At 33.1% G+C, this 25,100-nt stretch overlaps 2 protein-coding genes across 4 annotated transcripts; one reads left to right on the top strand and one right to left on the bottom strand.

The window, feature by feature from the left end:
• Positions 1 to 2,570: 2,570 nt before the first annotated feature.
• On the bottom strand, positions 2,571 to 11,070 carry LOC127711282 (uncharacterized). Of its 3 annotated transcripts, XM_052217277.1 has the most exons (3): positions 10,982 to 11,070; positions 10,157 to 10,309; positions 2,571 to 4,786 (listed from the first exon to the last, which is right to left on the bottom strand). In XM_052217277.1, the coding sequence occupies exon 3, from the start codon at positions 4,768 to 4,770 to the stop codon at positions 3,070 to 3,072; it is 1,701 nt and encodes a 566-aa protein (XP_052073237.1). In that variant the 5' UTR covers positions 4,771 to 4,786; positions 10,157 to 10,309; positions 10,982 to 11,070; the 3' UTR covers positions 2,571 to 3,069. The 3 variants fall into 3 exon arrangements, with proteins under 3 accessions (XP_052073237.1, XP_052073235.1, XP_052073236.1); XM_052217275.1 differs by lacking the exon at positions 10,157 to 10,309 and having other exon boundaries at positions 10,982 to 11,053; XM_052217276.1 differs by lacking the exons at positions 10,157 to 10,309; positions 10,982 to 11,070 and adding an exon at positions 6,722 to 6,773.
• A 3,061-nt stretch (positions 11,071 to 14,131) lies between these two features.
• LOC127710869 (uncharacterized) lies at positions 14,132 to 16,356 on the top strand. The gene is made up of 4 exons (XM_052216828.1): positions 14,132 to 14,217; positions 14,774 to 14,902; positions 15,252 to 15,389; positions 16,126 to 16,356. The coding sequence occupies exons 1-4, from the start codon at positions 14,175 to 14,177 to the stop codon at positions 16,335 to 16,337; spliced, it is 522 nt and encodes a 173-aa protein (XP_052072788.1). The 5' UTR covers positions 14,132 to 14,174; the 3' UTR covers positions 16,338 to 16,356.
• The last annotated feature ends 8,744 nt before the right edge of the window (positions 16,357 to 25,100 follow it).

Below are 25,100 nucleotides of genomic sequence, written 5' to 3'. Positions count from 1 at the left end.
AGTTCGTTTGATTATATTCTTAATCTGTTTATGTGTTTCAGTTTAGGAGGATTATTCATCTTTAACCTGAAAAGAACGTGAAAACATCGTATCATCGCTACCTTTCCTTTGCTCACATGTACCCATTACTGGAAAACTGCAAGGTCATTACGATCACGAGGAATATTTCGTAGAGACGTCATCTTGGACACAATTTGTAGATTACCACAGAGTGAGTTAATTATATAACATTGTATTTGAAGCCTTCAAATTGCTCCTCACATATTTGAACCTTTTCTCCGTGAAATACTGGAAATTTAACCGTTCTTGGAAGTACAACATTTTCTCGCATTCAACGGACTGTGCTATCAATTATTTTTGACATTTCATATATAATAACATTAATTCATCACATTGTAAAATTGTATTTTACTTGGTATTTTCAGCTTTTTACCATATGTCAGATTGGTTCATAATTAAAGTATCAGCATCTGATAGTCTTTTCTCCTTGAGCCCAATCGTCGGTTATACTTAATGGTCAGGCCATTACATACATACAGAATGTGGCGGGGTTGAACATGTTAGCGGGATCCCAAACCTCCTCTAACCTGGGACAATGGTGTAACAGTACAACATAAGAACGAACTATCAAAATCAGTTGAAGAAAGCTCATCAGATGGATACAAATACAAATACTACACAGAGTGGACGTGGCCGGGTACTTGTATATCCCAACAACAAAAAGACACTAAGTACAGATCTGAGAGTACTCGCAGTTACTGACAGCTAGTTCAAAACCACTAACAACTAATAAAAAAAATCATGCGTATAAGACTAAATTGTCAATCAGTACACATCCAGCATCCAATGGATTTACTGTGAAGACGTCATAAACAGTCAGAGAAAAATATGACCTTGTACAATGCCAAGATACAGGTACCGACAGATTGTAGATCCATGAATGTGTATATGTATATATCAATAATATTCAGTTTGCTTTTAATTTACTGATAACAAAATCAATATTAATACCAATAAAAATAACATTCAATGATCTAATTACAGTGTTGAATAGGTAACCTTTTAGAATAAGTTTATTTAAAGGATCGATAAGTTTACCAGGATTGTTTCTACATTTCCGGGCACGGTAAACATTTCCGTAAAAATAAGGATGTGCTATCCCGTTACAACCAAACGTCAAAACCAAATCTTTATATCTATAGAAGAATTTAGTAAAGATTTTAAGTAATTTGTGGTAACGAAATCCCTGGCTTAATAATTTACCAGTAATACATAGATCATGTTCGTTAAAATCAAAAACGTGACAATAGACACAGGCATAGCGAACGAGTTGGGAAATATAAACACCGCAAACTGGTGCCAAAGTAACATCACCATCCAAAAAGGTAAAATTAACAATAGGGAACTAAAAATCGTCCTTTTGTCATAAATTTTAGTGTGGAGTTTCCTTTTTTTTAAATACATAAACAAATCCTATTGCGTATTTCTGAACGCCTCTGTGGTTTCGTAGTAGCGTTCCGCCTCGAATGCGAAAATTCATAGATTCGATCCTTTCCAGGTTAAACAAAAGATTTGAATTGCTATATATGATTTTACGCCAGACGCGCAGCTTTTAGGATTAAAAGAAATGGCAGGTCGAATAGGAGTCTAATTAATTTGTGCATGTGTCTTCTTCTGCGTTGTGAATTACATTTAGTAAGTTAATAATACTAGTATAGCTTATGATGTCAGTCTAGTATACACCAGGGTTCATTTACATGTTCCCCTTCTGATATGCATGTGCTTTTTGCATATTATCATTTTGCTTATGGTCAAAACAGGGGAATTTGACGTCCATGTAAACTTATCGACCGTTTGAATAAACGTATTCTGAAAGTTTATCAATCATTTACCTTACACGCATTGCCAAAATTAAGCATTTATGGTATTTTTCTTTTCGAAGCTTGCATAATTAACTTAAACTGTTTATGACGTCCTTCTTCTTAATTCATTTGAGGTGTACAGATTGATTTTAAAGTTATTGTAATACTACGTTCCTGTCCCAAGTTAGAAGTAGGTATTTGAATCCTCTAAAATATGTATTAATCCGTCACAATTAATATGTGCCTGTACCAAGTATAGATCCTTTAATTCAGTTATTGTTATTAGTAGCTGTATGCCTGTCATATTTGTTTTCTTTACCAGCTTATCATCATCAGACTGCTGGTTTTCTGCTTCTCTTTGTTTTTTATTTGTCAGTAAATAAGGTTTTGGTCATTGTTGAAAGTCTTAATTGCCTACATACAAGTTCTGTGGTCTCTAGTTTATATCAATGATAATCAAAGAATTTTTCGTTTTTCATTTGATTTTTAAGCAAGAATCAAAATAAATACCAAAGAAACCATTGAAATCTTGAGGTGCAAAAGGACAGACAACACAATGGGGCAAAATATATAAAGTCAACTGTTTACAAAAAAAAATCAACACCTTATTCATTAAATGAGTCCGAAGCGCTTTTCTAGATTAACCTTCATCAGAAACGCTCAAAGCCGAATATTTGAAAGCCTAGGATATATAAAAAAACGAAACTATTGAAGAAAAACTGTTTAATAGTAACCAAAAGTACCTAAAAATAGTCAAATTCAAGGTCAACTTTGTCTGAGGGAGTTGAAACCTCAATTTCTTTAAAATTCCAAAATTTGTTAGCGGACAATTTAAGAAGGTTTGTAATAAATCATGTTAGTACCGAAATACTGACTACTGATCTGATGATACCCTCGGGGACTAAAAGAGGTATCGACCCAGTGCTTATAATGTATACTGCAGTCTAAAAATGTGATTTTGCTAATTAAATTAAACAGTGATGAAATTTTTATTTTTCATTTCGAACGTCCTCTTTGGCAATTTTTTTTAAAATAATAAATCATAACGTTTACGTAAGAATATATCCCAGTAGAAATAATCTTTTTTATAATGCTTGGTTACAGAATTCAGTTTACAACGGCACAACTACAACATATACAATTTCAAAATGACCTACACAATGGAACTACTTCAACCAGTGGAATATACGACTGTTTTGTTTTCTTTCTAAATTTCATACACGAAGGCTTTACTTTTAGAACGATTTGCAACAAGAAGAGTAGATGATGATTTGTCTATACTTATTGCATATGGTTTATCAATTTCATTTTCCTTTGACAGGATTGTTTTACTCGTCATCCCGTCTTCTGATAATACTAAAATGCTGTCATTTGCCCTGCATGCCACAAATATGAATCCATGTTTGTCAACTGCTATCCCAAATGGTTCTCGAATATCTTCATGTTTGTTTCTCCATAATAAGACCCCGTTGTTGGTGTAGCAAGATATAACATTTGCATTCCAGTTTGTAACAACGATATTATCTTTAAGCAGCGACAAACGGAGAGTAAATTCTCCTAGTACTCTTATACTGGATAAAATATTTCCCTCAAGATCAAGTGTTGTTAGGTATCCGCGTTCGCTACATGTAGAATGTAATGTTACTACCAGTTTTTTACCGTTGCTGTCGATTCCATAGCAAAAATCTTCTACTTCAATAGTCCTTGTAATGATTTTTTTTTCTATGTCAATTAGCAAAATTTTGTGTAGGTTGAAAATTGTCACAGCTATTAAATTGCCTTTGATGAAACAAACGTCAGATGGTTGGCCGTAGAATGATGTCACAGTTTCAGTGAATCTGCCATCTTTCGAAAACAAAAGCAAACTTTTACTAGCAAAATCTAGAATAAGTTTTCTACCATCAGGTAAAACCTGACAACCGTGTATTTCTAATTTTCTTACAATCTTCGGAATTTTCAATGTTGTTTTCAGGTTCGGGTTAATATTATCAATTGTTAATAAAGGTGAAACTGACTGATGCACCTGATCTGCGGAAGAGGTTTTTAGCTTCAAAGTACATGCAGATGCATGCGTTATTGCAGTGCCAAATGTTCTTATGTTATTTGTCAGACATTTTAAATCGAAAGATAGTTTCGACTCAATACGAATGTCATCCAACTGACCCTTGCTTTGCAAATCATGTAGATATTCAACTTCTGGCGATATATATTTCTCCAAGTACTGCAAACCAACGTAGGTTTTAAGGTCTGTCGCATACATTTTCATTTTTAAGAGGTCATTTTGCAAAATTTGAATAACTTCTTTTTTGTTCCCAATTTCAGTGGAAAGATGATATGATTTCAGTTTAATCTTATTGAATTCCATAGATAAATCATCCACTATTTTCTTTTCTATATTATCTAAATGATTATTTATTGAGGCACGCAGATTTTGTATTTCCTTAAGAGATTCTGATTCGTTTTCCTGGAGGACGGTTATTCTAGAATTTAAATGTTTGACTACTGTTTCAAAATCTTCAAGTAAAATTTTCAACTCTTTTTCCAAATTTGAAACTTTAGCGGATGTTTTGATATCCTTTAACACTTCAACCAATGAGTCTAAACCCCTGCAATCTTTATGGTTGTCTTTTATGCACTTTACACAGCAAGGGTCGCCGTGGAATTTACAATAAAAGTTATACTTTTCATCGTGCTTTTCACAGCGACTTTTTATATTAACAATAAACGAAGGCAGTTTTTTATACTCCTCCAGGGTTATAGTTTGATGCCCTTTTGAAGCTTTAATTCTGCCATGGTGCCTTTCACAGTCTTTGCAAAGAAAAGTCTCACAATCAGCACACCAAACAACTGCAACATTGAAAACATCTTCCTCTTCACAAAGATTACAAAAATTGCTAGCAGATGCCATACCCGAAAGGTTAGACCTGCCAAAGAAAAAATTATGTATGCCAATACTTTCGGAAATTCAGTTAGCTTTCATTCCCTTCCCATCTTCGATAAATTTTTACTGCGTCCTGTAAAAATATGTTTTTTTTTATCACAAACTGAAGTGTTTGTTTGGTGTGATCAAAATGTGTTTTAAATATGTTGGTTGCTCATGATAGACTAGTGTTGTGAAATATTTTAACTATGGTATATTTATGACATATTATAGCTTTTATGTGGATTTTTTTCTTCGATCTTTTTATGTGATCATTTTCATTCTCCCTCGACTCGCTTGAGAACGAAAACTATTTGCTAGTTTCTATAAGTACTTTAGCAACACCGTTATAATACATATCCACGCACTAGAGTTGTCGACCAATCAGGAAAGTTTAGCTATCAAAAAACGGTATCGGATGACTGCGCTGAAATGTCAACAAAAAAGTGTTTTTCTAGCTCGTTTCAATTTTACCGTGTATTTCATTTATACATTAACTTAATTTAGTTAATAAAAGGAATTTAATCATGTTTCTAACAAATAAAAAAAGTAAATTTTTTATACAAATGTGCTACAAATGATTGTCTGTCTGTCTGTTTGCATGTATTGTATATTATCTTACCTCCTATACATTTCTAGGAATATGATTGGTTAAAAGCGTCCGCGTGGAGACCGTGTATATTCCATATTAGGTTAGTAGGGAGGCGGGGCTTATTTCAATACACGGTTAGTAGTGGAATTACGAATTTGACACTATTTGATTATTTAACTGAATTGAAAGTTCTGTTTAATATTGTTATATCAAGGTTGTTGATATTAAATTGTTATTGTTGACATTAGTTTTTTTGTGCAGACGAATGGAAGTAGTCGGTAAGATAAATTTGTTACATAGTGTGCTAGTGACCTAATACGATATATACGGGGTCAGTAAATTCCATTTATTCGAAAATAATAGCGATAAATAGATTATTTTTTTTTTTTTAAATCGAAGCATAATCATATTCTCATCTCATCTCAGGGCGATTGCCCTTCTATGAAAAAAAAACCCCATGAATAATCTATAAATCTGTACTCATTTTTTTAAACTTCCGTTAGGAGATTTTTAATCATTTGATAATGAAATTTATCAACAATTCACAGGTAAAAACACAATTCTTATTCATTGATTGTTACGAAGATTAAATAATTATGGTCTTACACTGCATTTTATCCGTAATTGATATGTAGTCTCAAAAATTGTCTGTCTGCTGAGTTGTCTTAACTATAATTTTGATTGCAAGGTATTTTAGTTGTTTTTGTTCATATAAAAAAATGAAATGATTTGCCGAGTGCAGCCTGATACAACCGCAGAGGTTGAACTCTGAACAGTTGGTGCAAGTTTGGACACAATAGTCAAGCTTGATACTGTCTGAATTTGGATTGTTATCAAATTTTTGACATAATATAGATTTCTGACACAAAATAAATGTGGTGAAAGATCTAAAAATTTGAAATGGGTTAAATAATTTGTATCAAATTTCAATTGAAGATCTCTTGCTATTGCGCAATACTGTGATATTGTGCAATACTGTGATATTGTGCAATATTGTGCTATTGCGCAATACTGTGCAATTGAATATTTCTTGCTATTGCGCAATACTGTGCAATTGGACATTTCTTGCTATTGCGCAATACTGTGCAATTGAAGATTTGCCATTATTAATGGAAGTGCATATCAAAGTTGAAGAAAGAATATGCATCCCGGGAATTATGTTAAAGCTTTGGTAAATCATGACAGTAAAATCCAGTTTTTTTCACAATTCATGACTCAGTTATTTCTAAAAGTACATTTATATATAAATTTACGCAAACAATTTTACTGTTTTAGATGAAACAAATATATTCAACTAAATTTTAACAAAATGAACAGGTTAATCAATTAACGAGGAATTATACGTACTTTTTAAAGGAGCAAATAGCCTTATTCCATTGCATTACCAGGAAGTAAAAGGATCACAAGATATGACACATACACGTATGATAAAAAAGGACTTGTCCGTAAACAAGTACAAAACTTATTTTATACACGTCATTGGAAGTGATCTACATGTAAACAAGAATATTTTTTGCGGGGAACTTTTAACAGCATGCATAGGCAAAATAATTACATTTTGAAGGCTTTTTTTTAGCTATAATGATGCATTTCAATAACTCATAACGCATATAACATACAAAAAATAAAAAAAAGTTATACGACGGCTATTATCCATATTATCCGATGCATTACGTTTGCGCGCATTGACATAACATTTGCGCGCAAAAATCATTACGTTTGCAAGCAGCTTTTGATTGCATTTGCGCGCATTTATTTGACAGATAAACTCAGGTAAATACAGATAATAATACTTATTTATTTATAAATTTATTCAATTATTTTTAAGTTTAAGTACCCTTTCCGTTAGTCTTAGTCACCTACTCACCCACGAGGAGGTGGAAGTGGAATTTCAAGCAGGAATTATATTCTATCAATAAGGAAAGTATATCCATCGTATACTGATGATTTTCCCCCAATTTGCTAAAAAAAACCTACAATGTTTCTGCCTTGACAAAACTTAACACTAACTTAAATTATTTACGAATTTAAAAGCGATCACTATTCGGGGTACTTTTTCACTCTGAAAAAAATCGCATGAAGTTACGTGTATGTTCTAAAAGAGGGACGAAAGATACCAGAGGGACAGTCAAACTCATAGATCGAAAACAAACTGACAACGCCATGGCCAAAAATAAAAAGACAAATAGACAAATAATAGTACAGATGAAACAACATAGAAAACTAAAGACTAAGCAACACAAACCCCACCAAAAACTGGGGGTGATCTCAGGTGCTCCAGAAGAGTAAGGAGATCCTGCTCCACATGTGGCACCCGTCGTTCTAAGCTTTAACGGGATTTTTTTGTCATGAACACTTTATATTTTGTCTTAGAATTCAATATGAAAATTTTTTAATTTGAATTAAAATATATTTTCAAAGTTAATGATGTATAGTGATATATTTTTATTGGCTATTCATCTTTATCTCTTGCTACATGTACATAGGCTTATATTTTCCCCTCGCTCAATTTATATAAAAAAGAAGATGTGGTATGATTGCCAATGAGACAACTCTCCACAAGGGACCAAATGAAACAGAAATTAACAACTATAGACAATGAGCAATGCCCATACTGCATAGTCAGCTATTAAAGGCCCCGAAATGACAAATGTAAAACAATTCAAACGAGAAATTTAACGGCCTAAATTATGTACAAAAAATGAACGAAAAACAAATATGCAAGACGTCAACAAACGACAACCACTGAATTACAGGCTCCTGACTTGGGACAGGCACATTGTGCTATTGCGCAATACTGTGCAATTGAATATTTCTTGCTATTGCGCAATACTGTGCAATTGGATATTTCTTGCTATTGCGCAATACTGTGCAATTGAAGATTTCTTGCGATTGTGCAATACTGAGCAATTGGATATTTCTTGCTATTGTGCAATACTGTGCAATTGAAGATTTCTTGCTATTGCGCAATACTGTGCGCCATTGAAGATTTCTTTCTACTGCGCAATACTGTGCAATTGAAGATTTCTTGTTATTGTGCAATAATATGCAATTGAAGATTTCTGGCTATTGCGCAATACTGTGCAATTGAATATTGCTTGCTATTGCACAATACTGTGCTATTGCCAACACTGTGCAATTGAAGATTTCTTGCTATTGCGCAATACTGTGCTATTGCACAATACTTTTAATATAATAATTTACGCATCATGTTTGGTGTGCATCTCCTGCTATATCAGTATTTTTTGGTTTATATATAAATCAGAAAAAATCAATGGAAAAATGGAAAAACATATGAAAAAATATTCCTCCCTCCCAAAACAATTTTTTTTTGAACCCCCTTTTGAGTAAATTAATTTCCCCCAAACTCAAAACCCTTTGTGGTATGATACCTTGCAGTACAATATAATAGAGAGATCCATACATTTGAACACAAGTTAATGTCTGGAAACTAGAAAAATGCTTGTTTTTGGTCCCTAATTCCTAAACATTTGGGGGCAATTACCCACAAACTCATTCCCTGCTTTCCTTTTGTGATATAGAACCTTGTGATACAATTTCAGAGAGATTTATACACATACACACAAGTTATTTACCGCGAACTACTAAAATGCTTATTTTGACCCCTTTTTGGCCCCAAATTCCTAAACTGTTACTACCTTAACCCCAAATATCAATCTCAACCATCCCTTTGTGGTATGAAAACTTGTGGTATAATTTCAGAGAGATCCATACACTTAAACACAAGTTATTGTCTGGAAACTAGAAAAATGCCTTTTTGGGCCTCTTTGTGGTCCCTAATTCCTAAACTGTTAGGACCATAACCCCCAAAATCAATCCCAACCTTCCTTTTGTGGTTATAAACATTGTTGTTTAAATTTCATAGATTTCTATTTACTTATACTAAAGTTATTGTCCGGAAACCAACTGTCTTCGGACGACGACGACGACGACGACGACATGATACCAATATACGACCGCACAATTTTTTTGCGGTCGTATAAAAACCTATTGCTTATTTTAACTGATTTATGGACTTGGCCACCAAAACTTAACTGTGTTCACTGGTCTTTGAAATGAGGTCGAGGTCAAATGAAAACTGAGTTGATCACATTTTTCGATCAAACTAGCTTCTGAATAATTAGCAAACCACAGAATAAACATGTACTGTTAATTGCAAATTAATAATACTATATTGTAACAATAGTGCACACGCTGAAATGTCTCGCCTGCTTTACTGGCCATGATTGTTTTATAAATATTGAAAGTTTAAGTACAAGTATCATGGGAATGTGGTCATAGTCGGATAAACCCTATCATTGACACCTAACAATTAATCCATACATCAACTTGTGTGGTCATATTGCTAAACCACTTAACCATGAAAACATAACATTGAACAAAAAACCATGTAATTGAGATCAAGGCCAGCAGATACATGCTAGACAGACATGCACAACTTAAATTACTTCCATGTACCAAATACAGGTTTCCTTCAACTTATAGAACCTATACGAAACAGATTAAACCAGGGAAATTGAAAATTGACCAGTGAACCATGAAATTGAGGTAAAGGTCAGATGAACCCTAGCAGACAGATATGATCATCTTGTCATCATTCCATACACCATATATCTTAGTTAATTTACTGCTTATACAAAATGTAGGATCTAAGAAACGGAATTAATCTTAAAATCAAAATAGTTTTTAAATTTTTGAACCACAAGTAGCATATAACTTTTTATATATCTATGTCCAACCATGCCCTAAAATTGTTCTTACCTCAAAAGTATTTTTTTGTACTCATGCACTTTAAATTTTGTTATGCAAACAGGGTCACAGATGCCAAAAGGTTAAGGTGAACCTTTCAAAGTTATTTGATCGATCTGCACCAATCGGCCTTCCATTATTTGATTTTCTACATGATTTGTATAACTGTATTGAATAAAAAAGAGATGTAAGGTATATAAAACAACAACAAACAGGCTTCAACAATGAAAAAATGTCAAATTACATGGGAATTTTTTTATGGGCGTTTATTTTTTGATTAACCAACCAATGTAAACAATATTGCGCTTTGAAAACGTAATTAGCTTTTTATTTAAAAAATCGATAACAAATGAAAAGAAAGTAAAAAGAATATTAAAATGCTTCAACGTAATTATTCTAGATATTTCAAAAATGCATATGCCTATAAATAATGAATAAATCAGCTGTTTTCCAGATTTGTTGTGTATAATCCTCTAAGTAAAACAAATATTCAAATTAGATCACATCAAAAATACAACGCTGATAAGTGCCGAAATATAGGTTTTTGAGTCGAATATTTAAAAATGTCCAAATTGGTACTATACTTATTGCATTGATTAATGGAAGTGCATATCAAAGTTGAAGAAAGAATATGCATCCCGGGAATTATGTTAAAGCTTTGGTAAATCATGACAGTAAAATCCAGTTTTTTTCACAATTCATGACTCAGTTATTTCTAAAAGTACATTTATATATAAATTTACGCAAACAATTTTACTGTTTTAGATGAAACAAATATATTCAATTAAATTTTAACAAAATGAACAGGTTAATCAATTAACGAGGAATTATACGTACTTTTTAAAGGAGCAAATAGCCTTATTCCATTGCATTACCAGGAAGTAAAAGGATCACAAGATATGACACATACACGTATGATAAAAAAGGACTTGTCCGTAAACAAGTACAAAACTTATTTTATACACGTCATTGGAAGTGATCTACATGTAAACAAGAATATTTTTTGCGGGGAACTTTTAACAGCATGCATAGGCAAAATAATTACATTTTGAAGGCTTTTTTTTAGCTATAATGATGCATTTCAATAACTCATAACGCATATAACATACAAAAAATAAAAAAAAGTTATACGACGGCTATTATCCATATTATCCGATGCATTACGTTTGCGCGCATTGACATAACATTTGCGCGCAAAAATCATTACGTTTGCAAGCAGCTTTTGATTGCATTTGCGCGCATTTATTTGACAGATAAACTCAGGTAAATACAGATAATAATACTTATTTATTTATAAATTTATTCAATTATTTTTAAGTTTAAGTACCCTTTCCGTTAGTCTTAGTCACCTACTCACCCACGAGGAGGTGGAAGTGGAATTTCAAGCAGGAATTATATTCTATCAATAAGGAAAGTATATCCATCGTATACTGATGATTTTCCCCCAATTTGCTAAAAAAAACCTACAATGTTTCTGCCTTGACAAAACTTAACACTAACTTAAATTATTTACGAATTTAAAAGCGATCACTATTCGGGGTACTTTTTCACTCTGAAAAAAATCGCATGAAGTTACGTGTATGTTCTAAAAGAGGGACGAAAGATACCAGAGGGACAGTCAAACTCATAGATCGAAAACAAACTGACAACGCCATGGCCAAAAATAAAAAGACAAATAGACAAATAATAGTACAGATGAAACAACATAGAAAACTAAAGACTAAGCAACACAACCCCCACCAAAAACTGGGGGTGATCTCAGGTGCTCCAGAAGAGTAAGGAGATCCTGCTCCACATGTGGCACCCGTCGTTCTAAGCTTTAACGGGATTTTTTTGTCATGAACACTTTATATTTTGTCTTAGAATTCAATATGAAAATTTTTTAATTTGAATTAAAATATATTTTCAAAGTTAATGATGTATAGTGATATATTTTTATTGGCTATTCATCTTTATCTCTTGCTACATGTACATAGGCTTATATTTTCCCCTCGCTCAATTTATATAAAAAAGAAGATGTGGTATGATTGCCAATGAGACAACTCTCCACAAGGGACCAAATGAAACAGAAATTAACAACTATAGACAATGAGCAATGCCCATACTGCATAGTCAGCTATTAAAGGCCCCGAAATGACAAATGTAAAACAATTCAAACGAGAAATTTAACGGCCTAAATTATGTACAAAAAATGAACGAAAAACAAATATGCAAGACGTCAACAAACGACAACCACTGAATTACAGGCTCCTGACTTGGGACAGGCACATGCATACAGAATGTGGTGGGGTTAAACATGTTAGCGGGATCCCAACCCTCCCCCTAACCTGGGACAGTGGTGTAACTTACAACATTATATCCACTTTTGCAACCCCTAAAATCAAATGGTAGGTCCTATTACACAAACTTCTCGTACTCATTTTTGGCAAATCGCATTAATTCCGCCAAAATATGCTGAAGCATTTATTATATATTCACACAAACTGTGTTATATGGAATATTGTAAATAATTTAAATTAGTCCATGAGAATTTAGAAAATTACATGAAAAGAACAAAATATAACATCTTTCATTTGAAAAAAGCAAACAACTCTTATTAGTTTACTTTGTGGAACAGTCCATAGCCAACAAAGCTATTAAAACTTTCGATGAGGTCCTAAAATAAGTCAGACATCACGGCTTTGCAAACATCGATGTCACTCATGATCAAAAAAGAAAGAAAAGCTTATAAAAACTTTGCAAATTCATCAAAATAATAAATAAAGCCTTGTGTTCTCCAGGCTTAATGATTAAGTTAATCTAGTGTAAATTCATCCCATTTTTGTTGATAAAATGTTAATTCCACATTGGATAGAGGTATGGGGAGGTGGTATAAAAAAAAACATGTTATAACCCGCTTTAGCCTGTCCCTAGTCTGGAGTCTCTAGTTAATCTTGTGTTTGTTTTTATAAAATGTTTGTTCATTTACACAAAGTAGACATGAAGTAAGGAGTTGAGCTTATGAAATTGAAAAATTATTACATCTTGTAAAAGCATTTGCAGTAATTTTTATAAAATGTAATCTTTGCATTAAAGAGCCCCTTTAGAAAGTGGAAGCTATCATATTTCCTTCCAAAATCTGTTGAAATTCGCCTGTACTGGATACATGTATATATGGTCTTTTTATGGGCTACAGGTATAAGGGAAGGGTTGAGATGTTAAACCCCGCCACATCTTTGCGCTTGTCCCAAGTCAGGAGCCTCTGGCCTTTGTTAGTCTTGTATTTTTAAAGTTTAGTTCAATTATATGGTTTGTAGTTTAGTATGACGTGCATTTTTTATTGAACTAGTACTCATTTTTGTGCGTGAGTTTCTCACTGTGTTGAAGACCCATTCGGCTATTTTTCACTCTTTGGTCGGGTTGTTGTCTCTTTGACACGTTTTCCATTTCAATTCTCTATCTTATTCTGTCTTAATGACTGGAAACATTTTCGGTTGAAAGCTAAAACCTTGTGAACTATAGCTACTCTACATATCCGATTTTATTAAGTACAAAACATGCGTTATATTTCAATACACATTTCATGTATCACACTGAATATGAATGTAATATCATCCGCTGAATATTAAGCAGCCATAAACAACCAATCAATATTTTAGTTGTGAAGTAGCTGTCCTGGTACATCTTTAAGTTATAAGACAACTTAGATTTTCAACAGAAGACTCGTTACAGGCGATGCCGGTCAATTGTTCTAGATTTGTATTTGGCTTCCGAACCTTTAAATCTATTAAAATTTAGGAATTTTCAAATGAGATTTAAATGCAGGAAATATTCTATTTATGTTTTATAAATAGCTCAAAGATATGCGGCAAAGATGTAACGGTAAACTGCGATAAGAACAGGACATTCAGGTTCCATAGGTCACATTTAGTATTTCGACGTGTTGCGGAATATCTAAACATGTGACATAGTTCCCAATATGTTATAATTTCGTAGTCCGGTCAACTAGTTCATATATAGACCAGTATCGAATTGTGAACACACATCAAACATGTTGGCTTTTCTGTGTCTCGGATTTTTGACTGTTTCACAGGGTAAGCACAATTAATTCCTCCCATTGTTGGTTAAGTTTTTTGAATTTAACAATAACAAAAACATGACTTGTGTGTGATGTGCCTTTGTCTCTTAATTCCAGAGCAACGTTTTTGCACAATGTGGATTCATTATTATTCGTTGGATACCAATTTTCGTGGGTTTTGTGGGTACATGTAAACAAAACCACGAATTCAAATGTTCAACGAATTACAAATTTTCTATATGCTTTGTACATGTTGTATGAATAGATTGGCAAAACCATGAAAACAAATGCCCACGAAAATGCAAGTTTTCCACAAGCCACGAAAATTGAAACCCACAATAATAAATGAATCCACAGTATATTTAAATGCGATGGCGTCTGGTTCTCTGTTTATGTTATTTTTGCATTCCATTGTTATAAAATAAGGCGGAAGATACCAAGTTGATATTATAAACTCCATTGACCACGCAATGGTAAAAATAAAGATAAACGAGAAAAAAGGGAAAGAAAAATCCAAAGTAATATTTATGTCTTATCTAATTTAACATCTTTAATTCTTGTTTCTTTCATAGCTCTTTTTCTTGGTGATTTAAAGTTACCATCAGATCGCCCACCATTATGCCTGATGTGTTGTGGGCCATCACCCTGTTGTAATACTTGTGGACTGGACAACGATCTGATATCTCTGCTGAAACCTGCAGGTGCGTAAAATATGTTATATGTTATATTTTGGTTCCAAGTCTATATAGTTAAGATTATAGCACGGATGTTTATGATCACGGCATTCATCACTTAAGGGATTGGAGAAAATTGGCAGGATTAAACATATGAACTAGATTGTGGACATTAAGTGCATGATGATAGATAAATGTGCTTTCCATTGAACTAATAAACTTTTTGCGCCTCCTTCTACTCATCTTTATTTTTGTGCAATTACTTGATGTAATTATTATACAACAGCGGTAAAAATCATAGTATATTTTTAAAACCATTACGAATTAACTTTTTTCAATAAATTTGCCTGCGGATTACACATATATCTTCCTTCAGTTGGTACACAAGTAAACGGAAAAGAAGTTGTTTCTGCCAAGAGATTCCTGGTTGATGATCTATTTCATGAACAGAACCCTGGAGCATGTCTTGACTGTTGTGGAGCACATCCATGTTGTCACGATTGTGGATTAGGAGGTACTCTTACATTTTTCATACTCATACTCATACATACTCTTTTTAACTTTATAATGATACGATGTCATGTAATAGCTAACAAGGAACTGGTAAACTGCAACTCTAATCTCTAAATTTTAATTTAGTCCTATATAATTCTGACACCCAGGACATGCAGAGACATATATCCTGGATTTTATAACACAAGTCTGCTCAAATTATATTGTTATAGCAAAATATTAACAAGAATTCATATATTAAACTTTTTTGTACGTGCTGAATTTTCTAAAAGGAAAATAACACTATATATGCTTGCTATACCTCTTATGATAAAACGCAAAAAAATGTCAAGTTGGTAAATAATGAAGCCGGACGCGCTTTTCGTCTTTTAGAATATAATTTGAGCAAACTTGTCTTATAAAATCTAGGATGTATGTCTCTGCATAATCTGGATGTCAGAATTATATAAGACTAATATAGTGTAACCGAAGAGCATGATTTTCATTACAAAATCAACTTATCTCCTCAGGGACTCAAATCCGGGACCTCTGTGATACAAGGCAGCGCTCTAATTGACTGAGCTAAGAAGTATTTCCCTAGTTCCACCGCTTACGACTGGCTAAGTATCTACTACATACTACGGGAAGCAATCCCGTCACAATAATATATAGTGTTATTGTTCCAGGAATTATTCTGTCATTTATGTGACAAATGTTCAGCGGAAATACAATACAATGAACCTGTTTTGTAATTACAGATCTCTTTGGCAACCATCATCATACACTAATGCCATTTACGACAGCCGAACCTCACTCACCAGAGAAAGATGAAAGCTATGGAGACAAGGACCCATTAACCGGTCTTTCAGGAATCCATTTCCCTCATATTGACCCAGTAATAGACCCAATCATTGGCCATCCAGATACTGACGTGGCTAAATCATACTGGGAAACGCTTGGAAAGAAGTAATAAACTACTGTTTCATGTGTTTTGTGTGTTTTTATCTTATGTCATTGCGTAGAGAATCACGTTGGTTGAAGTCGTTATGAACCCGGATGAAACAGAGAACTATAAACAAATTTTAAGATGGAACCACTATTTGTGTACAACATTCCAAATATTTGAGACTCAGTGGTTCATTGTTCTTAATCCACAGTTATATCTTTTTTTAATTAATAAGTAAAAACACCTTTGAATTGTGTTTCACACATGTCCCTTATAGGAACACATGTATACTTAACTAAATATATTCTGCAATAAACCTTTCATTTAGTCTGGAATAATATATTAAACTATACGAGATTTTTTATTATGGAAAAAGGACTATTGTTTGTTTTCTATTTTTGCGAAGCATATAATTGATAATTTCACAAAACTTATACCATTTATATATGAAGGACTCAAATCTATGGTGGGTTCCAGATCTATGGCAGATTCCGAATCTATGGTAAATATGACGTCATGCCATCCCTAATCTATGGCAAGTTTTGTAATTTCCTAATCTATGGCGGATTTTTGTTGTTTTCAAATCTATGGCAGATTTTGTGCAAATGGAGATCAAGGCAGAAAATATACGATCAATGACTTGTCTTAAACAAGTCGAAATGTACGACAACGTGAGCATGTCTATAAACATTTGTGAAATAAACATTCCATAATGTTCAACCAAATCGTGATGGCAACCATAAAATGTCCTAAGTGTAGCAGTGATATACCATAATACAGACTTCGGGATTGAATTGATGTGCCCCATAAAAATAAGTATTTTCTAATCTGTGCATGGTACCTGTTAAACCCATTCATTAAACCACTAGTAAAAATGGAAGTCCCTTAACAAACAAGAAAGCAGTTTTTTATAAAAAGAATTAAACAGTTTGACTTTTCACAATTATATTTATTTGAGCGTTAATCAATCTTTTTTAACTGATGACGATTTAAGTCAAAGTGGTATATCCTGTAATTTCATCTCTCACTTTATATACTTTGCCAGCCATAGACGCTAACATATTTACTATAACTCCTTTCCTAAGATATACACTACTAAAACAGCGGTGCCTTTCTTCATCGCGGGATACGGACGATACAGCACATATTGTCCCTCCTCTGAATAAAAGGTCACACTATCGGCAAATTGTTCTAGAGGGAAAGCGGAAAGTGTTTCCCTGTGTATTTGTTTGTAAAAATATGTGAGCCCCGTGTTAAATATCTGTTTTTGAATTACATTCTACATATAAAAAAAATCTATATAAAATGGTGTTCAAATCTATGGGTTCCGCCATCCTTAGCGGCGGCGACGACGCAATATGGCGTTATTTAATTGTGACGTTATATGTTACTCTTTTTCCCGGAAAAATTACAAGATCTGCCATAGATTTGTAGAAAACAAAAAACTGCCATAGATTTGATTTGTTTGGCGTTTGTAACGTCATATTTGCCATAGATTAGGAATCTGCCATAGATTTGGAACCCGCCATAGATTTGAGTCCTACATATATATTTTTTTAAAGTTAGAAAAAGAATTTTCATTCGATAATTACCATTAATTATCATACTAAATAGATTTGGCTTTCCTAACATTTTGAGGACTCGGTTGTACCTGATGCTAACTATTTCAGAAACTGGAGTCATGCGTGATCATTTGTATTTCACTACCACTCAGTCGGACTCGGTCCTTATACTGAGGAATTAATAAGTGTTCAAGGTTCCGAGGATATCATTCGTGAAGTATATAACCAGTACTCCTGTATTGGCACTATCTAAACAATCACCCATTTTTCTGTAACATATGAAATCAACAAGATGTAACTTGTTATGAAACTAGGCTAGCTAGCAACTACCCCAGGCGAAGTTGACATTGTAATGTCTAGCTACGAAACACGCGGCAATTATTTTTTGTACTGTATAGATCCTTTCCAATAATGAAGCAGTTCTGTGAAGAGTCCTTATCTTACTTTTAACAATTTCAAGATACTGAATCTTTCCAAACCTTTTCCATTGTCCCGAAAATGACATGATGAAATATGTGCCACTGGACTTTTATCGAACAACTATCAATTAACATTTTCCCATTTCCTACTCCTCCCAAGATAATATCCCTTGCGTATTCTACATATTTGTTGTATTTTTTTAATTTTCGTCCAAATATGCTTGAAATATTCTACACTGAATATTGAGTTCACACACTCAATCACTGAAATGTAACTACTTTTGGGAGGCTCCTCAGCATTTCAGCATTTCAATTGCATATCAGTTTCAGAAAGAATATGACATATGAACTTCAATGCAAAACTAATTCATTTTATTCAGATTTCAGAAACAAATGGCCTTCCTAAGCGACGTAATAAAGAATGGTTGAAAGAAACAAGTTTATTTTCTTACATTGTCATTGGTGATTGAGTGTCTTGTCTTGTTTGATTCGTTCATTCCGCAAATAGTCAACTCTGTGGTAGCTACTTTGAGGCTTTTTCATATAAAAATCATGAAAAAAATACATACATTGTATCAAAAGCTTTTCAATGAAACCCATATTTTATATTGAAGTGTTAAGTTGATTTTTCGTTCTTTGATCTAGACAAAATCATCAAATGATAGACATATTAGAATAGGGTTCCACCTATGACCCTTTTGAGATTTTGTGTGAACATATTCTGCAATTATACTGTTTCTGACTCAAATATTATGTTTTGCTGAATAAATATCAATGACAAAAATTAGCTTGTGATTATTGTGCCAATCTAAATGCAAAATGGCAGCCATACTGGACAGAAACCATGGGTTATAAACGTATAATTTTTCTTTCAAAATATTATAGATGCATTGTACAGCGTTCAATTTTTATGGATTGTCTCAGGAACTGCATGTTTTTTTGTGATGAATGGAGTCAAGTTGGATGAAAAGAAATGTGAAGTAATGGTATTTGCGAACAGATTAAAAAAAAAGCCAAAATTTCAGTAACTGCTACGACCTTGTCCTCTGATTATGTGACCTCAAAATCATTAAGGGTTCTATTTCAACAAAGGGTGAATGCTAATCAAAAGATCTAACTAGTGCTTTAAAAGAATCTAGGAAAATGGCTTTTTTTAAAAATTCCATTCTTTGGCACCATGACCTTGAACTCTGATCTGCTTACACAACAATTATTAGTGGTCCTGTTCTTACCAAGGCCGATTTCAAACTAACTTAAATTAAAGTTGGTCTTGTGCTGTAACTTACAGTGAGAGATGGGGAAACGGATTTCAGTCATTTAGTTGCTGCTGACCATTGACCTGGTGACCAAAAAATTAATAAGAGCAGTTCTTCAATCAATTGAGCTATACCATACCAAAATCTGGTCAATATGTTGTTAAAGGTTCAAAAAGTTATATCCACAAAATAAAGGGTATAAAAGTTCGGATGTATAGAAATATTGAACGTATAACCATAATAATAAGCTGTCAGACTGTCACAAATTTAATCACAAGAGTGCTGAAATGTCTAGCCTGCTTATTTTTTAATAATAATTGAACAATGAGGATGGGGTCATTGTCAAATGAACCCTGCCAGACAAACATATCCATCTTCAATCAAACCATACACCAAATACAGTTGACCTATTGGTTAATGTACCTGATAAACTGACAAACCATGAAAAATTTACATTGACTAATGAACCTTGAAAACAAGGTCAAGGTCAGATGAACCCTGCCAGACAGATATGTACATCTTACAATCATTCCATACAGAAAAAATAGATGACCTATTGCTTATAGAATTGGATATAAACTAACAAAACCATGAAAACTTAACATTGACCAATAAACCATGAAATAAAGGTCACGGTCAGATGAATCCTGCCAGTCTGATATGTACCCCTTTCAATTATTCAATACACCAAATATAGTTGACCTATTGCCTATAGTATCTGAGATATGGACTTGACAACAAACTTTAACCTTGATCATTTATCCATGAAAGGAGGTTCAGGTCAGTTGAACCCTGTCTGATAGACACATAGACGATGCAAGGAACCAATGTATCAAATATATATTATCCTATTACTCATAACCACTGAGAAATGCACATAGGTGGATCCAGGTGAGGGGGCCTGGGCCCCCCTATTGTGGGAAAAATTTGGTTGATTATATAGGGAATCACTGAAGCATGACTGGAGCGGGGCCCCCTCTTAGGGCGGTCAGTGGGCCCCTCCTCATGAATATTTTTGAATCCGATACTGAATCACATTACAAAAAAAAACATTGGTTTTCCAAGTTGTTGAGGTCAAGGACAATCTACATTTAAAAAATGAAAGCTTCATAACATAAGGTACATACAAGATATGAAGCATCCAGGTCTTTTTCATTATGAAATGAAAAGCTTTATACAAATAGTTTACGCTGTCACCAGATTGTATCCCTATGGCTCGCATGACTGGCAGTATGCCACTTTTGTTGCAGGCGAGACAAATATGATCCACGAATGGATTGCACCTATGACTATTGTCATGCATTGTAAAATTTCAAATGCCTAACCCCTCAATTTCTAAAGTGAAACATGTACAAATAATCAAATATATTTCAATATTTGACTCTATTCCTAGCAACTCATCAAGTCATCCTGATCAATAGTTCTGGGACAGTCAATTGCAAGAGTATTTCATGTATTGTTAATACACTTATGGTATAAAACCACTAATTCATAGCCCCATTGCTTTCTATGTTAAATTCTGCAATTTCAAGCATTAATGGCTAATTTGTCTTAAGTTCAAATAAAGTAGCAGTTATTTCATGTCAAAACTATACCTTATCCTGACTTGTGCTGAAAAATTCAACATACCTTTAATTGCATTTTAGAGCGTACTGGTTCCCGGAAGTTTGATAGTACAAAAACAGGTACTTCTGATCTGAACAACAGGGCAAATGTGCCCTCCTATTAAAATTGTATATACTTCTTTATTATTCAAAAGAAACTTTCAACACGGGTTCTACAGTGATCCCAAGTCCCCAAGCTTTCATTTGATACCAAAACTACCCAAATATTCCACCTATTGACAAAGATACAGCTATGCGTAGGAACTATTTTGTTTAAAATATGTACTACTTTCTTGTATGTTCTTTCCGACCGGGCCTTAATTAGTGGTTCTTTACCTATAACAGCACCTAACTTGTTATATTGACTTCTGCTTGACTTAATTTCCTTCTATGATCTATTTCTAGCATAGGAAAACACATAAAGCTTTAGTTAAAACACAATATCACTGAATTCAAGCTCAAATTGGACTGGTAGTAATATATGCGTTATACAAAGAAAACTCCATATGGATACTAATAGTGACAGATATGACACTTTTTCAATGTTTACCAGTTCTTATTTGTTAATATCTACTCAAATAGCAGTGTCCTTACATATCTGTCTTATTTTTATCAAAGATTCTTCCTTGAATATAAATACAGTGGTCCAAACATAAAAAAATAATAGATAATTTTGACCCCCCTTTTTTCTACATGTTGAAAAAGGAGAGTGATTTGGTAAAAACCATACTTTTATGTATAAACATGGATTAACAAGAGCAATTTATGTATCTCCCAGTTAGACAACTTGCTAAACTGGTTATAAAATGCATTTCAAGTGAGATTTGGGAAATCCTATATAAGTATACATCAATTTCATTTGAAATAAATGATTCACTAAGAAACCCAATAAAACATGAACACTCACTAGATAATTTGACCAAAAGCAATATTTATACTATTAACTAGTCATAATGTACATGTTTCATTGGTTTCAGTCTTAGGTAATGCAAAAATTCAAACATCAGGTAAAATCTTAACTGTGTGCATGCTAAATGATCAAAAAAGGCTGATATACCTTATTGTAGCAATTTGAGGGTTGTAATTTGACACCAACATAATTGTTACATAAAAAAAATAATGTAACATGATTACTGACAACAAATGTGACTAATTTTCATTGCAAAGGGTGTCATTTCTAAAAATAGAATTTCACATGCCTTTCAGTAATAGGTATAAAACCACTAATTCATAGCCCCATTGCTTTCTATGTTAAATTCTGCAATTTCAAGCATTAATGGCTAATTTGTCTTAAGTTCAAATAAAGTAGCAGTTATTTCATGTCAAAACTATACCTTATCCTGACTTGTGCTGAAAAATTCAACATACCTTTAATTGCATTTTAGAGCGTACTGGTTCCCGGAAGTTTGATAGTACAAAAACAGGTACTTCTGATCTGAACAACAGGGCAAATGTGCCCTCCTATTAAAATTGTATATATTTCTTTATTATTCAAAAGAAACTTTCAACACGGGTTCTACAGTGATCCCAAGTCCCCAAGCTTTCATTTGATACCAAAACTACCCAAATATTCCACCTATTGACAAAGATACAGCTATGCGTAGGAACTATTTTGTTTAAAATATGTACTACTTTCTTGTATGTTCTTTCCGACCGGGCCTTAATTAGTGGTTCTATACCTTATTGCAAATAGATTATATGGACATAGGACAGCATGTGCCAAACCCAAACTTTAACATGATACAAGATAGACAAACAGACAAACTAACTGATGAAAGATTTTAGATAGGTCATAAAAAAAATACAAATTACTGTTTATAAGTTTATTTAGAAAAATTGTAAAAAAAATAAGCATTAAAACATGGACTGAAATATAAATCCTAATAACATGAATAATAAACAATGCTTTAGTCATATAATTTCAGCATATACAAATGGTACATAAATAAATGTTCATCTTTTCTCATAAATCTTTATTGCATAGATCTTATCACTATTTGAAATTCTGCAATATTTGACTCAGTATTTTGCAACAGTTGACCTATTGACTGTATATAAAAAATAACTTTTGGTTTGTGGTGTAAGACATTTTATCTTGTGATGTTAAAATTTTAAGGGAATGTCTGTGGTATCCTGTAATGAGGGTCTGGATGGGGTTTACAGAATAGAGAATAATGGGCCAATACTACAGACTTGGACCTTTATTGTTACATTTTGATAATTGGAATCTAAATAATGCACTTGGCAAATTTAGCCAAATTGGCTAACCATGACAAATGGCAGAAAATATGGACTCCCACTAAAAAATAAAGAAGGCATGGTAGAAAGGATAAAATTGAGAATGGAAATGGGGAATGTGTCAAAGAGACAACAACCCGACCACAGAACAGACAACAGCAGAAGGCCACCAACAGGTCTTCAATGCAGCGAGAAATTCCCGCACCCGGAGGCGTCCTTCAGCTGGCCCCTAAACAAATATATATACTAGTTCAGTGATAATGAACGTCATACTAAACTCCAAATTGTACACAAGAAACTAAAATTAAAAATAATACAAGACTAACAAAGGCTAGAGGCTCCTGACTTGGGACAGGCGCAAAAATGCGGCGGGGTTAAACATGTTTATGAGATCTCAACCCTCCCCCTATACCTCTAGCCAATGGTAGAAAGGGCATACATTTTACCTATGATTGAGCAGATTTATTTACAAGATTTAGGAAATGGCACAAATTAATTAGGACAGTGCAAGAAACACTGAGGGATTACAATAATGAGAAAAAACAGACAAGGACAGATATATCTAACATATTATTAAAACTAAAAATTTAGTAGTATGGAAAATGAAAAGGCCTTAATTTTTACTTCTTGGCCAAGATTTAAACAGATGAAGACTGATGCAGACATATATTTTAAAGATTATTAAAGCTACAAATTAATGCAGTATCATAAATTAATAGTCCTTGAAAATATACGAGGATGCTCATACATGTAAAAAACATGAAAACCCATAATATTTAAGAGTAATATCAGGTTTACAAATTTACAAAGAAAAGTTATTCCAATTAATAGTTAATGAAAAAAATATTAAGACACACTTTCAGTGGTTCATTGCAAATAACAGAAAATTGAAAGTTTTTATCGTGTTAATGAAATGAAGAAAGGAAAATAATACTACTAATACAGAAACAAGAAAACATTGAACAGATCTAGACTTTTCAAAAAAAAAATTTCCTATTTTCAAATTATAGCTTTCTAAAATAAACAACATTTGCAATACTTTTTTTTTTGTATCCCACTTTTGCACACAGACAAAAATGACAATATTAACAGTCAAGGGTATAACTTAAACAAGTTATTACAGAAAATACTAGGCATACTGTGAAATCATACGAGATCTAAACAACAATACAAACAGCGGTAAATTTTAAAATATCTGACTCAATTTGCATTTCACCATGTTCAGGAGACGAAAATGTCTGTGATAACTGAAAGGCGTAATAACAGACATTGTTTCTTTGTAAAATAACGGACCGAGCAATTTCAACACAATTCATGAAAGGAGGAGATAACTCTGTCAGAATTCACACACTAACAGTACATGTATGCCTGTTATTTTCTGTGATAACTTGTTCAAGTTATACACTTGACTGATTAACACGCATCAAAATAATGTATAGTAAATTTTCATACTTTCTGGACAATAAACTATTTTTATATTACCAACTTTTGACTCCTGCATATATAATTTATTTATAGGTTAAATACTCTGATGTGGGACATTCTGGTACTCTGTCAAGTAAGAGCAATTAAAAGAAGTAAAATAAAGCTTACAATCAGTGCAATTTGGGGAATTTTTTTTAATTGTTTTTTTATATTATTTTCACAACAATTTTTTCCCTAAAATGAACTGATTGTAAGCTTGATTTTATTTCTTTTTGTTGCGCTT

The sequence above is a fragment of the Mytilus californianus genome, unplaced genomic scaffold (assembly GCF_021869535.1).
Source record: "Mytilus californianus isolate M0D057914Y unplaced genomic scaffold, xbMytCali1.0.p SCAF_8, whole genome shotgun sequence".
Taxonomy (NCBI): Eukaryota; Metazoa; Mollusca; class Bivalvia; order Mytilida; family Mytilidae; genus Mytilus; species Mytilus californianus.
Note: the sequence above shows the minus strand (reverse complement) of the source record. Positions and strands in the feature narration are given on the sequence as shown.